The 15454-nt window shown below is 39.6% G+C and overlaps 1 protein-coding gene across 7 annotated transcripts in view; it reads right to left on the bottom strand.

Moving 5' to 3' along the window:
• TENM3 (teneurin transmembrane protein 3) overlaps positions 1–15454 on the bottom strand; it is a 1675137-nt gene that overhangs the window by 184627 nt on the left and 1475056 nt on the right. For all 7 annotated transcript variants that reach the window (XM_043970124.1, XM_043970125.1, XM_043970126.1 and 4 more), the window contains one exon: positions 9132–9254. In XM_043970124.1, the coding sequence (XP_043826059.1) occupies positions 9132–9254 (123 nt within the window). The remainder of the gene's footprint in view (positions 1–9131; positions 9255–15454) is intronic.

Genomic DNA, 15454 nt, shown 5'->3' with positions numbered 1-15454 from the left:
TCAATGATTCTTAAATTATCTCTCCTTGATCTGTTTTCCAGGTCAGTTGTATTCACTATGAGCTACCTTACATTTTCTTCTATATTTTAAAAAAGTCCCTTGATTTTTTTCAATACTTTTTGTTTGTTTGTTTGTTTTAGTGAGGCAATTGGGGTTAAGTGACTTGCCCAGGGTCACACAGCTAGTAAGTGTTAAGTGTCTGAGGCCGGATTTGAACTCAGGTACTCCTGACTCCAGGGCCGGTGCTCTATCCACTGTGCCATCTAGCTGCCCCCTTTTCGATACTTTTTAATCATTAGCTTTTAGTTGGTCAATTCTAATTTTCAGGGAGTGATTTTTCTTAGGTAAGGTTTTATACCTTTTGTTCTAAGCTGTTGTTTTTCCATATCTTTCTTCCATAGCTCTCATTTCTTTTCTCATTTTTCCCTCTACCACTCTCATTTGTTTTTTTAAATCACTTTTAGCCTTAAAAAACTACTGCTTTATCTCTCCAAGAATTCTAGTTGGACTTGTAAGCAAGTTGCATTTTTTTTTCTTTTGAAGCTTTGCTTGTAGTGGTTTTGGAGTTATTCTCTTCTTTTGAATTTGTGTCTTGAGCTTCTCTGTTACCACAATATCTTTTTATGGTGGGATTCTTTTTTGTTTGTTTGCTTATTCTTTCAGCCTACTTCTTGACTTGAGACTTTATTTTAGGGCTCTACACACTTCTGGGGAGAATGTCTAGGCTGAGCTGTAGTGCTCAAAAGTCCTTCTGATGCTTTCTTGGAGCAGTGGTGTGTTATTCCAGGACCTCAAGGGGAACTCAGCCTGGGGCCCTGTGAGTTTTCAGGGCTTCCAAAGTAATTTGATCCGAGGCAAAGTCTGCTCACTGCCCTCTGGGTCTAAGGTCTGCATGTTCCTTATCCAGATTTGGGTTGGTCGGCTTGTCCCATGGTACACATTTCAGGAGTAAACCACTGGGAAAACTACAAGGCCCACCTTTGGCCTGGGATTCCCACCCTAGTTCTTCTACTGCAAGCTTCAGTCTGGGCTAGAGGTTAGACCTGAGTGAATCCCTGCTCTGCACAGCAAGTGGCTGAACTGCAGACATTCATCTCTACCCCTCCTGGGTATAGCTCACTCTGGATAATAAGTGACAGAGCAACTAGATGGTCCTTGTTTCTACTACATCTTTCATGCCTGGGATCTCTTCCTGTCCCGGTTGACAGCTTCCATCTTCTTTGTTACCCTAGGTTCTGTAATGCTCTGGCCTCCTGTCCACACCCAATCCCTAGTGTCTGCAGACCTATCCATCTCTCTGTGCTGACCTGGGCTGGAAAAATGACTCCCTCTTCACATTTTGGGAGATTTTCCAATCAGAATGTGATCTAACGGACTTTCTACATCGTTGTGGAAGAAAATGTGGTGGGGAATTTGGCTGTATTCCTTTCAGCTACTCAGCTATCTTGGTTCTGCCCTCTGGACTAAATGACTTTTAAGCATCTGTCCAACTCTAACATTGTAGCATTCTGTAGTGACAATCTACTTTTCACTTTTCATTTCAAATTTCACTGAATAAATATTAGGAGCCCAACAGAGGTAAGATACTATACTAAGTATTAAGGGTCAAAGGTGAAGTAAGGTACCACCCCTATACTCGAGAGGTTTTAAATCTCTGGATCATTCACGTGATGCCCTAAACATGGCCATTAGAAACAAAACAAACCCAGGCTAGTTTTTGTTGGTCACCTAGTATATTTCTGGATCAGTTGGGGCAATTTTCTTTGTTGGTGAGTGTCAAGGAAATTAGCAAAGTCAATCTGCTCCCCTTTCCAAATCTTATAATATATTCTGAAGTCAAACCATAGGGTAACACAGATCATAGGGTAACAATTCATATTGGCCCCTGAAGAAAAAAGAAAGGACCAATGGGAATGTTCCCCCAGCATTTTCTGGAACACGATCAATGCATACTTTTGAGTCAAATAGATACTATTTTTATATTATTTGCTATTTGGGAACATTCATAGCAATGCAGATAATTTGGATGTATTGATGTGATTGGATAACCTCTAGAAACGAAATAGATAATGCTTAACCAGACAGTGTGGACCTCCTACAGATCACACCCACCATAGTGAATCGATTGATTCTGAATTAAGATCGTTTTACCGTATGACTATTTTAAAAGACAGGTGTAGGCACATTCTCTCATTAGAATCCATAATTACAGTGGAAGGAATACAGACACTGTAAAACTTTCATTTCCTTCAATGCCCTAAGCTCAGCAGTTTAGATTAGTTCAGCCTTCCTGCTTCTAGTCTTCAGGTCTAAACTTCAGGGGACTGTGGTCTTGCTGCAGAGGGTTCTTGTCTTGGTAAATCCTTTCCCACTGGGAACTAACAGCTTGGCACTACCGATCTTTAAGTCACAGTACTTTAATTTGGCCAGACCGGGTGAGGTAGTTGATTTTAGCATTCTGAATGCTCTGTATTGATTGTAAATACACCTGGAAGTCAGCAGGCTCTGGACACAGATTGATAAACTGGGCAAAAATTCTCTATTGTATCCCACTGTTGCCTAGTCCACCACTTAGAAGCTTGGGCATAGGAATCACTCGTCGCACCCCTGACATTCAGAGAGCCTTTGTATCAGAAGACATACAAAAGTTGGGTTAGTCCTTGGGATCCCTTTCATTCCTTACTGAGCAGACAGTGCCTGAACCTGGAGGCTTCTCCTCCCACCCCAGCCCCCAGGCAACACTCCAGATGTCTACAACTTTCAGAAAGAAGAGATGGAGGAAAGATACAGAAAAAGAGATGGGGCCAGAGAGTACGTGTTCTGTTATTCTCATCTGAAAGCACATAGGTTTGGAATAGAGCCAGTCAGATTCTTCACAGGAGGGGCGAGGCATACTGCATCTTCAAGCACAATAGAGGATCCTCTTAAAGACTTTCTAAATGTGTCCCGTGGAGCAAGAATGTGGGAACACTAGCATTCTGTTTCCCTCCAAACTGCGATTTTCCTTTCATTAGTAAGTATGTGTCACAACAGTCTTAATGTCTTAAAATATAGTTGTCAGTGTGTGAAAACAGAGACACACACACATATACAAAGCTATTGTTATTTTTTTCTCTTTTGTGATATTTTATACACCAACACATCAGCAAACTGGCATTTTTAGGTACCTTAGAAGAATTGTGTGTGTATGGGAGGGGGGTGAGAAATAGCATCACAGAAATCATTTCATACATAAAAATTTGCAGATCAGAGAAGATGTTAGTTTTCAACGAAATCTAACTCAAAACCCAACAGAACTCAAGCTAATCAGAGTATTTAAAACCATGCTGATAATTAAGAGGCTTGAGACCTGTTTGAGACTTAATTTACATTTGAAAAGCATCTAAAATTACAAAAAGTTAAAAATGTATTACATATTTACGCTATTGCATATTTACTTCCGGCTTAACTCGTGGATTAATCTCCCTACACTGCTTAAAATTCCAAAGAAAAAGGGGAAGAGAAAGCAATTAAAAAAAAACCAAAAACAAACTCCAAAAACCTAACTATAACTCTGTGAAGTATAAATGATAATATAAGTTCAGGTCTTTCAGAGGCATCACTAATTAGAATGTCAGGAAGCAAGGTCAGACACTTATAAACAATCGATAGCATATCTTCCAGTCCCATGATCTAATTCTGGATTCAAACCTTTGTGTGATGTCTGAATGAATTCTCTCTATAGCCTTCTATAAACAATTACACAGTATAAGTTAATGCCGTTAATAAATTCCATAGACATCTCAACCCAAGTGAAATTTTAAAAAACCACTGGCTTGCAAACATAATTTAATAGAAAAAAATCAATATAACATCTAATTAAGGAACTATTATACATTACATTAACACAAAATACTATAAACAATATTGAAAAAAACTCAATGCTGTTGCTGGCCAGTTAGTCATAATGCTCTTTAATTTACATTCAATCTTTAGTCTGCTGCAAATGGTTGTATGGTGTTTTGAAGTCATCTAGTGTGAGGGAAAATTATTAGCTTAAGAGTAATTATGCAAAATTTATATAGAATTTGCATTTCTTTGCTAAGAAAGGAAAAATTGGATTTTTCCACATTATATATGTACATGGAGCTTCTTATTTAATTGCACATTCATTAGATGATAATTATATTAAATTCAATTAAAAAAGCATTTTAAAGTACCTACTATGTGCATGACTGTACAATTGTGCAGAGGCAAAAATAAAACATTCACTAGCTCAAGGAACTTTTCCTGACAGCAGTTTTCCCATTTTCCCTACCTTCAAACAATGCCTTTTTACTATCATTAACTCCCTATATTCTTTTGAAATTTTGCATATATCTAATCTCACTGTTGAAATGAAATTGTTGGGGCAGCTAGGTGGTACAGTGGCTAGAGCACCGGCCCTGGAATCAGGAGTACCTGAGTTCAAATCTGGCCTCAGACACTTAACACTAGCTGTGTGACCCTGGGCAAGTCACTTAATCCCAATTGCCTCACTAAAAAGAAATGAAATTGTTGCTTATTCAAAGGGGGCTTTGAATTCAGGATGCCTTCTAGACATCTTATACTCCCACATTATCACCTGGAGGGATTCTTGCTATAAATCCAGGCAACCTTTCAGCCAGAAAGTACTCTGTTCTCAGCAACTTGTTTAGGTTTTGAAGAAGTATGATTAGGGTCTTAATTGATATCCCAAACTATTCTAAGTTAACGAGCAATGTGTTCTCTAGGACAGAGATTATATGTGTTTGGGCACAGGGTCAGATAGATGCAGGCCACCTATTTCCTTCTCCCCATAGTCCACGGGAGTTATTTCTGTTTCTGGAAAGATTGTAGAGTTTGGTGGAATGATTTGACTCTATTCTATTTTATTCTTGTCCCTTTTATAGAATTCTAGATAGGATCACATATACAAGAGCTGTCAGGGACCCCATCTAATATAACCTCATTTTATCAGATGAAGAAATGGAGGCCTAGATATAGGCAGCCAGGGTAAAAGGTAGGGTTTGAACCCAGACTTTCTGAGAGAGCCAGTATTCTTTCCATTGTAACAGGGTGCCTCTTTTCATCCCCCCTACCCCAATCTAAATCTTATGCTGTTGTCTCTATTTTCAGACACTTAGCATCCTTAACATTCAGAGCCCGTCTAGGACCTGGGACTCTCACGGGAAGCAGGGGGGACAGGTTCCATTCAACATTCTGCAAATGTTCTTGAAGTGCCATGCAGAAGCCCTGGCTCAATATTAACTGAGAGAAAAGCGATTTCTCCGCTGAATCCCTAGCACTGTGATGTGTTCCTCAGAGCTCTATTTAAAAAACAAGAATATGTAACATTGGGATGCATAAATAGGAGTATGTCTTTTAGGAACAGGGAGGTAATTGTCTCATTATACTCAGTACTGCTTGGGTCCCTACTGTGCTCAATTCAAGGCTCCACGAATTTCTTGATAGAGAGGGTTGTTAATGACTAGATTAGGTTACTAAAAGGAGTTGTGGAAGCTCCTTCCCCAGAGATCTTTAAAAAATGGAGAGGATTTAAAAAAATCTCTGGAACAGCTCATATGTAAGACAATTTCTCTAAAATGATGACTCTATAATACCCGCTAGTAGGTGCTGCTGGATACTGGTGGACCTGGGGTGATCCATGAACCAGTGGCATCCACCCTGAATGCATTCGAATTACAAAGGGGTAGGGCACTGGTTTCTTCCTAACTTCCCTTTAGCCTGAGGGCTAGTACTATGTTTCCTGCCATTCAGAAGAAGATGATTTAATTTAAAAAAAAAAAATTTTTTTTTTTGGTGAGGCAGTTGAGGTTAAGTGACTTGCCCAGGGTCACACAGCTAGTGTTAAGTGTCTGAGGCTGGATTTGAACTCAGGTCCTCCTGACTCCAGGGCTGGTGCTCTATCCACTGTGCCACCTAGCTCCCCTGATTTAAATTTTTAAGAGACTAAATTGTTCTCCCTTTCTGACATAATGAGGCAGCTACTAACACAACTGATAGAGCACTGGGCCTGGAGTCAGTAAGACCCGAGTTCAGATCGGGTCTTGGACACTTACTTGTCCCTAGCCAAGTCACCTAACTGCCTCAGTTTCCTCAACTATAAAATGGGGATAATAATAGTACCTATCTCATGGCGTAGTTGGGAGGATCAAATGAGATAATATTTGTAGTAATCACTTCTCTACAACTGTGTTTAGCAAGTCATTACGTGATAGTCACTTTCAGCAATGATTTAGGGATTTGGTATATCAGTTTAGACCGTGGCTGGGAAAAGACTCAGATCAGAACTTTCAGAGTTATCTTCTGCATTTAACAAATTTTCTAAACCTGGAGAGGTTTATAGAGAGGTAAGCTGATTCTACATGATCTTTAGGAGTTTGATTTTACTTATAAAGGAGGGGTCCTGATGGGTTCTCACTTAACTGAGGTTACCCAGGCAGCTTCTTTAAAAAAAAAAAAGTATATACATATATGTATATATATGTGTGTATATATATATATATATATAATTTTTTTCATTAAATATTTCCCAATTACATGTAAAATTTTTAACAATCACTTTAAATTTTAAGTTCCAAATTCTCTCCCTCCCCATCCCCCCCCCCCCTTTTCTGGTGGGGCAATGAAGGTTAAGTGACTTGCCCAGGGTCACACAGCTAGTAAGTGTCAAGTGTCTGAGGTCGCATTTGAACCCAGGTCCTCCTGAATCCAGGGCCAGTGCTTTATCCACTGCGCCACCTAGCTGCCCCCACCATCCCCTTCTTGAGAGTACACAATTTGATATCTATTATATGCATGAAATTATGCAAAATATATTTTCACATTAACCATGTTGCAAAAGAAAATGCAGACCAAAAAACAAAATAAGAAAAATAAAGTTAAAAAAAAAAGTATGTTTCAATCTGCACTCAGTTCATCAGTTCTGTCTCTGGAGATGGTTACATTTTTCAGCATGGGTTCTTTGGAACTGTCTTGGATCACTGTCTTGAATAGAGTAGCTAAGTTTTTCACAGTTGATCATCCTTACAATATTGCTGTTACTGTGTACAACATTCTCCTGGTTCTGCTCACTTCACTTTGCATTCGTTCATAAAAGTCTTCCCAAGTTTTTCTGAAACTCTCCTGCTTGTCATATATTATAGCAGATAGTATTCCTTCACAACCATATGCCACAATTTGTTCAGGCATTCCCCAATTAATGGGCATCCCCTCGATTTCCAGTTCTTTCAGTCAATGCTTCCTAATCTCTCGGGACCACTTTCCACTTGGAGAGGACCCCCTGAATGACTCTGAACCTACCTCAGTTCAGATCTTCATTCTTAAGTTCCTATAGGCTTAGGGGGGAGGGGCAGTGCCAGAACCAAGTTGTGATTATAACCCAAACCAAAGTATGGGATGTTCCTTTGGTCTGCAATGCCTAAAGCACTTTAAAGAGTCATTCTCTCTGGCACTCAGGACCTCCTCTTCTCTTTGTAATTAGAGTCTTCAAAGAGGGGTTAACCATCCCTTGATGATTTTCATAGGAGTCAATGCTGGGGCCTTGTTGACCTTCCAATAGTGGAAATAAGGGAGGGCGCTAGAATCGATATTGTTTATCTTATGGGTAGTTGCTTTAGATGTTTATATATGTGTTATCACTGCAGAGTAATTAAGCATTTGTTTAAGGTAATTATACTTTCCTTAATTAAAATCTCCCACCTGCAGTTTCAATTAGGAAAGCTATTCTTTACCCCCTTTAAAGCATTTTGGAGCAGCAGTCACCTCCTAACGCAGATGTGGACAACTTTCAGCCATGGGTTTATAAGGGTTTTAAGGAACACAGGGCACTTTCTATGAAAAAGGCCCCATGTAGAGACCATTCATTACGATTATGAAAATCGAATGTCTCATAAAATTCTCTACCCTCCCGAAGGAGTAGGAGGCATGCCACAAAGTATTATTGTTATAATAAAACAAGATGAGGAGAGGGATGAAAAATGACAAAAAGCATGAGTCACTGTGTGTGTGTGTGTGTGTGTGTGTTGGTGTGTAGCACAGTATCTATGTTCATTAAGAATGTAATAGCTTCTTCTTCACCCCTGTAAGGAAGCCACCCACACAGCTCTGGGCATTAACAGTTGCCAAAAGATGAGTCAGGCACGCTAGGTAAGAGAAAGAGCAAGAACCAGAAAAAAGGAGAGATGGGGACCCAGAGACAGAGTGGCTCTGAGGCCAACTCAGCCTGTTCATCAAGTGACAGGAAAAGATGGTTGGAGCAGGGCACAGTTGGGAAATATGGAGCGGACCTTTTAGATCCAGCTTTGCATTCAGAGTCTATTGATTGAAAAACCTCTCTTAGTCTAAAGTGCAAAAACTCCTAGAGATTCAGAGAATCTTAAAAGGGACCTTTTAAAAAAGCAGGTCAATTAAAACACAGCCCCTTAATATACTTCATACCTTAATGGCATGACTAAGAAAATTAATACAGTATTTTAACTTTATGGATATTAAGGAAGACTTGATATACTCATGATAAAATGAGTACAAGGGGTGATATATTGATTATGATCTATTTCACTTTAACTGAGACTAAAAATGCATATATACACACATCCTTGGAAGACAAAAAGAGACACAATTTATGAACCTGAGGACTCATAATTTCATTACTTTGATTAAAGAGAAAAGTCACTCCCATTTGTTCAGTAAAATAAAATTCTAAATAAGACAAAGCAAAGCAAAAAAAATTATTTTTTCCCAAATTACATGTAAAAACAAATTTTAACATCGATTTTTAAAACTTTGTGTTCCAAGTCCTCTTCCTCCCTCCCCCCTCCTTAAGAACTCAAGCAATTTAATATGTTATACATGTGAAGTCATGCAAAACATTTCCACATTAGTCAGGTAGTAAAATGATTTTAAAACATATTTATTCAAAAAACTGGTTTTTGTAGTTTTAAATTATTTGTAAAGGGGTCTGTTGTTATTGTTGGTGCTGTAATACTCTTCTGTGATAACCTCTCCCCTTTGACCCAACCAACTCCCCCAAAAGTAAATTCAAACATGGCTGTAAAACACATTCAAAGAAATGTTAAACAAGTCACAGAACAAGGAAGTGCATCTCTTACCATTGTCGCCAGAAGGTAATGAGACAGTGTTGGTTGGCATGGTATCAGCATTCACTTTTCCATTCTCAAAAGTGTCATTTTCAGTTTGTTGTAATTGCCAGTTGAGGCCAAATAGATGCATTGCTGGGGGTAAAGAATATATGTTGTTTAAAGGTTTCCTGCTTTTAGTTTCAGAAGACAACTGATAAACATGTTTATAAAGAGTCCTCTGCAAAGTTAAATTCTCATGTTCTGGAATACTAGGACTAAGTATCTAATAAACATCACAGAGCAGTCCATCTGCACAAATACAATTTAGAAAACAATGCCATAGAAGATGCCGACACTTTAGTAATTATGTGATCTTAGCCAACTGGTCATTAGCAATGGGAAATTTTCAGAGAACAGACCATTTGCTTTCTTTGGTCTGAGCTTGATTCCCCCTCCATCATTCAAGCCCAAAATAGGCCTCTCTCTATTCCCTCTCCCTTCTAAATGGCTACAATATGAAGCCTAACTTGGGTCTGTCTCTCAGAATCTCTCCTCTGGTAAAACTATTTACCATAACATAATTAACTCCCCTAAGAGGATCACATTGAGGATGGTATCAGCCACGCGAAGTGCTTTTCTCTCTGTAGCCCATAAGGTAGGCAGTACAAGTGTTATTATACTCATTTTAAAGATAAGAAAGTGGAGTCTTGGGGGAGTAAAGTGATTGTTGAAAGTTACTCATGTAATAAGCTATCTAGTAAGTTACAGAACCAGGATTTGGACTGAATAGACTTTCGGCTAGGCCGCCCTGCAAAGTAACGTGAAGGTTATTCCAATGACTGATTAGATCATCAGGAGAATGTAAACCTTTGGAGAGTGGAAGCTATTTCATTTTTTTCTCTTTGTATCCCCAGAGATGAAGACAATGTTTTGCACATGTGAGTTGCTTAATAAATGTTTGTTGAATGAATTAGATTTATGAAAAAGTGAATTGGGACTTCTCTCTCTCTCTCTCTCTTCCCCTCTCCTTTCTCCCCTCCACCCCTGCCCCCAATTATATTTATTCAGGGAAATTTTGGTCATCATCTCTATTCAAAAGCCTTCATCAAGTACCTACTCTCTGCAGCTCTGGATAATATATAAAGTTAAACAAAATAGCCCTTGTATTTTTTTGGGCTACAACCTCACTCAGATAATGATGGAGTGAGTAAAAATATAGTGTATGTAGTATGGGTAACTGAAATCCACAGATTTCTTCTGCCTTACTTGCATCTCTGATTTCAGAGACTACTAAATAAACACTGAACAGATAGAGAACTAAGATTAAATATTTACATTGTATGCAAGCTAATGGAAGGTTAGAGCTGTGATTGATGGTTGAGAAAATCTGGTATTCAGAAGACATGGGGGAAGCTGTCACCCTTCACAAATGTTCAGAAGCTTTTTCGAGGTAGTGGCATTTCAGGGCAGTTAGAAGGAGAAAGCAGAGATCACATCCCAAGCATGTGACATTTAGGCTGTGGGTATTCTGAGTCTAGAAGGTATATAGGATATCTCAATTAATCAACAAGCATTTATTAAGCCCCTGCTGTATGCCAAGTACTGCTCTGAGCACTGGAGATAAAAAGATGAAAAGGGAAACAATTCCTGCTCTAGGGGAGTTAATATTCTATAAGAGTAGATAGAATGTACACATATAGGTAGTATATCCCCACTAAATCTAGGACAGGGACTGGACTTGTGATTACATTAGTATAGGGAACTCCCTGATAAACAAACTCCACCTACACCTGTGGTTTGGCACCCTTCCTCCAACTCATAGGCTTAGTTGTGTAAATAGCCTGGTTTTGCATAATTGTTGTTTCCCCCATTAGACTATAAGATCCTAGTGGGCAGGGACTGTTTCTTCCTTTATTTTTTGTTGTTTTGGGCGGGGCAATAGGGACTAAGTGACTTGCCCAGGGTCACACAGCTAGTGTCAAGTGTCTGAGGCAGGATTTGAACTCAGGTCCTCCGGAATCTAGGGCTGGTGCTTTGTCCACTGCGCCCCCTAGCTGTCCCCTCTTCCTTTTCTTTGTACCTTCAGCACTCAGTACAATGTTCAGAACATAGCAGGAACACTTGTCAAGACCACTGAGTGACTTGCCCAGGTTCACCGAGTTAGTCTGTACACAGCCCTCCCTCCCTTCAATCCAATTCACTGCAAGTCATGACATCACCCTGATGTCATGGCCCTCTTTCAGAAGAAGGACAAACAACAACAACAAGATAGGGACTTCAACCCAGGTCTTCTTGGCTCTATAGTACTATAGTACAACAATATTCCCTTACATTCACATGCCACAACTTGTTTAGCCATTCCCCAGTGGATGGGCATCCCCTCAATTGGTTAAAAATATTTGAATCTGTTGGAGGATCGCCTGAGATATTTCATTTTAAAGATGGGGAAGCTTGAACCACAGAGATGTGACTTTTGCAGTGGAGTGATGTGAGAGTGTCCCAGTAGCTGGTACTGGACTGAGAGTATACACCCAGGACAAACAGGGACACAGAACAAAGAAAAGTTGCCTGAGGGAGGAAGAATGATCCCTCTACACCAGAGGAAAACAGTGTCCAAGAATGAAGGTCAAGTAAGTAGGAACTGTGAGTTATCACCATCATTGTACTTCATGCCATCTCTCTGTATGGACCTGTCTTTTGTGGGAGAGTACAGCACGCCCCAGACTTTTGGGAGAATCGTCTTTGTACCCGCCACTCTCATGGTGTTGTCCTCTTTGCTAAAAGCTAACTGAAGTTGTTAACTGACAAGCAATGGGAAGCTGCGTAGTGGGGGCTTCTGAGGACTAGAAACCTTCGACAGGGCTTCGAATCCTGAGTCAGCCACACTTTGGCACCTGGGATTTGAGTCTGAGTGTAGGTTTGAGGAGTGCTCCTAGAAGCGATAAAAACATAAAGAAGAAATACTCCGTCATGCGGAAGTCTGGAAGCAAGGATCTTGCGAGGCACAGGGATGTGTCACAGCAGAGGGGAGCACCCCCGGACAGGGCTTTCTTTCTGAGGCTGCAGTAGGCAGCACAAGGACAGTGAAGTCACCCTTTTCCTTTTTCTTTTTTTCTTTTTGGAGTTGATGGGATTTTCCCTAGGGGGATACTGGCCTTGAGTGAACTAGCTTACTGGAGAGTGAGTTTCGTCTGTGTGTGTGTGTGTGTGTGTGTGTGTTTGTATCTGTCTGTGTCTATCTGTCTGTCTTTAAACAGGTGTTTTTTTTTTAAATGATGGATTTGACAAACATCAACTAACATAAACATTTCCATATAAAAAAGAGGACTGCATACAAAACTGTGAATCTCTTTAATGCTTCTCTGTGTTAAAGTCCACATTAACTCTAATATCAGAGTCCTTCAGCATTGTCTTTTGTGTCCTGTTCTAAACTTCCTTCTTCCCTCTTCAATGTATTGTTAAAAATGTCATTGGCGGGACAGTTAGGTGGTGCAGTAGATAGAGCACCTGCCCTGGAGTCAGGAGAACCTGAGTTCAAATTTGACCTCAGACACTTAACACTTATTAGCTGTGTGACCTTGGGCTAGTCACTTAACCCCAATTGCCTCACCCAAAACAAATAAACAAACAAACAAACAAATAAATAAATATATAAATAAGAAATGTCATTGACACTCTTCTTTTCTTCCTTTTTGGCACCATTATCACTGCCCTCCCCATCTCTCCTTCCCTCTTCCCCTTCAATAAAAGGCCTCTCTTACAACTCTGTGTGTGTGTGTGTGTGTGTGTGTGTGTGTAACTGTATGTGTATGTGTCATAAATTTTCTGAGTTTCACTCAGAAACTAGTAGCCAGAACTGGCCTTAGAGTCATGAAGCCTTGGGTTCCAATCCTTTCTCTGATACATCTTTTCTGTATCATTGTACAAGTTGCTTAATTTCTCAGACTATAAAATATAGAGCTGGTGCTGAGGGAATTTTCTTACTTGAAAAATGACATCAGAGGTCTAATTCTAGTCCCCTCCCTCCCTCCAACCTCTCCCCGTCCCCAAATCCAGGATGAGAATACAGGATATGAAGCTTGAATAGATCTTAAAGATCATTTAGTCCAATCTCATTTTACAGATGAAGAAACTGAGGCTGAGAGAGACTAAGGGTCTCTCTCAAGGTCATAGAAGTAATAAATAGCAGAATTAGGGTTCAAATCCAGGTCTCATCCTAAAGCAAGTACTCTTCCATTACATGATGCTGAAGAACATTAATCATCTAAAAGGGGGTGTGCCAGTTGGCTCCAAGTTACACCCACTGTCAGCAGTATTTTCACTTGAAGGACTTCTATGTGGTTGCTTCCAAAAAGCACAATGTGGTTCCTCCAATAGTCCAATTCTTTGACCCACAGAGTGTAGGTTGGCTCGAATGACACCAACCCACAGAGAAATCTCTCTGTAGGTTTATGCAGGAGGTAGGGGAACTTGGCTTGCTTTCTTACAAGAGCAGCCAATGGAGACTTTTGGCCTAGCTTTTTTGCCCTGCAGAGCTTGGAACGAGGAGGAGAACTGAGCTGAGCACTCACAAGAGCCTTGCCATCAGAGTTTTGATAGAACACCAAAGCAACTAGCAAATTTAGCCAGTTCAATAAAAAGATCAAGTCAGCCTATTCTTTGAGCTCATGTAAAGACCAAATAACAGGCCCATGAATTGAATTTTTTTTTTAATCATTTACCTGGTTGTTTTGGGAACCTGTAATAAGTATCTAAGCTTCCTTTTGTTGATGCTACTTAATACGATTTTGTAAATTTACAAACATGGAGGGTGCAAGTTGATTTGTTATAGTGTTTCCAGACCAAGAAATGGAAAGTTGGGGGGCATGGGGAAGGGGGTGTGTCGGACAAGATGCCTGGATAAGTCTTGCCTTCTGGTGGATGAATGGGTAGTGGGTAGTGGGATGTAAAACATGGTATAGGGGGGGCAGCTAAGTGGCACAGTGGATAAAGCACCGGCCCTGGATTCAGGAGGATCTGAGTTCAAATCCAGCCTCAGCCATTTGACACTTACTAGCTGTGTGACCCTGGGCAAGTCACTTAACCCTCATTGCCCCACAAAAAAATAAAATAAAATAATAATTTAAAAAAATATGGTATGGGGCTAGTTTGATATATTTTGGGGGTAAATTTGCATTTACCCACCAAAACTGAGTAGATTACATGAGGAGGATGGGAATATAAGAAAACTTTGAAGGACCAAGTTTGTGTAGTTAATTATTATTATTTTTTATCTAAAAGGCAAAGAAAAAGGAGATAGGATGAAATTTCAAAGGAAAAATATACTAAGTTTTTTGCATCAGTTGATGCAGCTGGACCTTCTAAGTCTTGATGGTCTCTGGTTGGTCTGGTAGGGAGTAGAGAAACAGTGGCAGGAAAGATGGTGAGATGCCCAGCTAGGTCTTGGGTCCTGGTGGATGAAGAACTAAGGACATACTAGACTTAACTTCTGTTAGGATTTCCATACTGAACTCTGTTTTTACAGGATCAGCCAGGAGGTTACAGAATACTGGAATTTGCAAATTGTCAACCCAGATATCACCTCCTTTGTAAAGAAGTAAAACGTGGTTTGTCATTTTGAGTTAAGCAGTGTAGTTTTTTTAATGCCACACTGTCAAGACCATTGTAAATATTTTTCATTCATTATTACTGTATAGTCTTACCACACAAAAATCCACTGAATGATAGACTTGGTCACATTATTGATTTTAATAGACTTTGAAGCATAAAAGTAATCCAGGGGATATGGCACAGATTTTGAATGTAAAAAGTAAAACAATTCTGTGATGTTTGTGTTTGGAGAACAATTTTATTTTATTTTAGTTTTTTTTTTTAACCAGATGGCAACAGCTTTACTGTATATTTTTATTACAGAAAATCTCAATAAAATGGGATTCTTATTCTACTGAAGATGTTGTCTAATGAGAATCATACCCAGTAATAACTATGCCTTGTACAATGCTACATTGAAAACAGGGAGCAGTAAGTCGTCCGACCATATCACATTCTCTGGTTCAGTTTTTAGTGAAACTCTCTCACCAGTGATTCAGTATCATTAAAGATTTTAATGCATGTGAAAGATGTTTGTGGAATTTATTCCAAAGGTAACAAAGACAAAAATTAGAGGAAGATGGTGAGAATGCTACAGGAATTATCAGGCATGGAGGTAATAAAACTACATGGCCTTACTTGGCAAGCAAGGAGAGGAGGGGGAAAGCTATTTGCGTGAAGGAAAATTGACTAAATAAAAGACATCTGTCAATAAGGAATGTTGAGCGCAATCTTCCAATGCAGGCCTGGCAGGCAAACTTGTG

This window comes from Dromiciops gliroides, chromosome 6 (genome assembly GCF_019393635.1).
Source record: "Dromiciops gliroides isolate mDroGli1 chromosome 6, mDroGli1.pri, whole genome shotgun sequence".
NCBI classification, from domain to species: domain Eukaryota; kingdom Metazoa; phylum Chordata; class Mammalia; order Microbiotheria; family Microbiotheriidae; genus Dromiciops; species Dromiciops gliroides.
The sequence above is the reverse complement of the archived record's forward strand: the minus strand, read 5'-3'. Positions and strand labels throughout refer to the sequence as shown.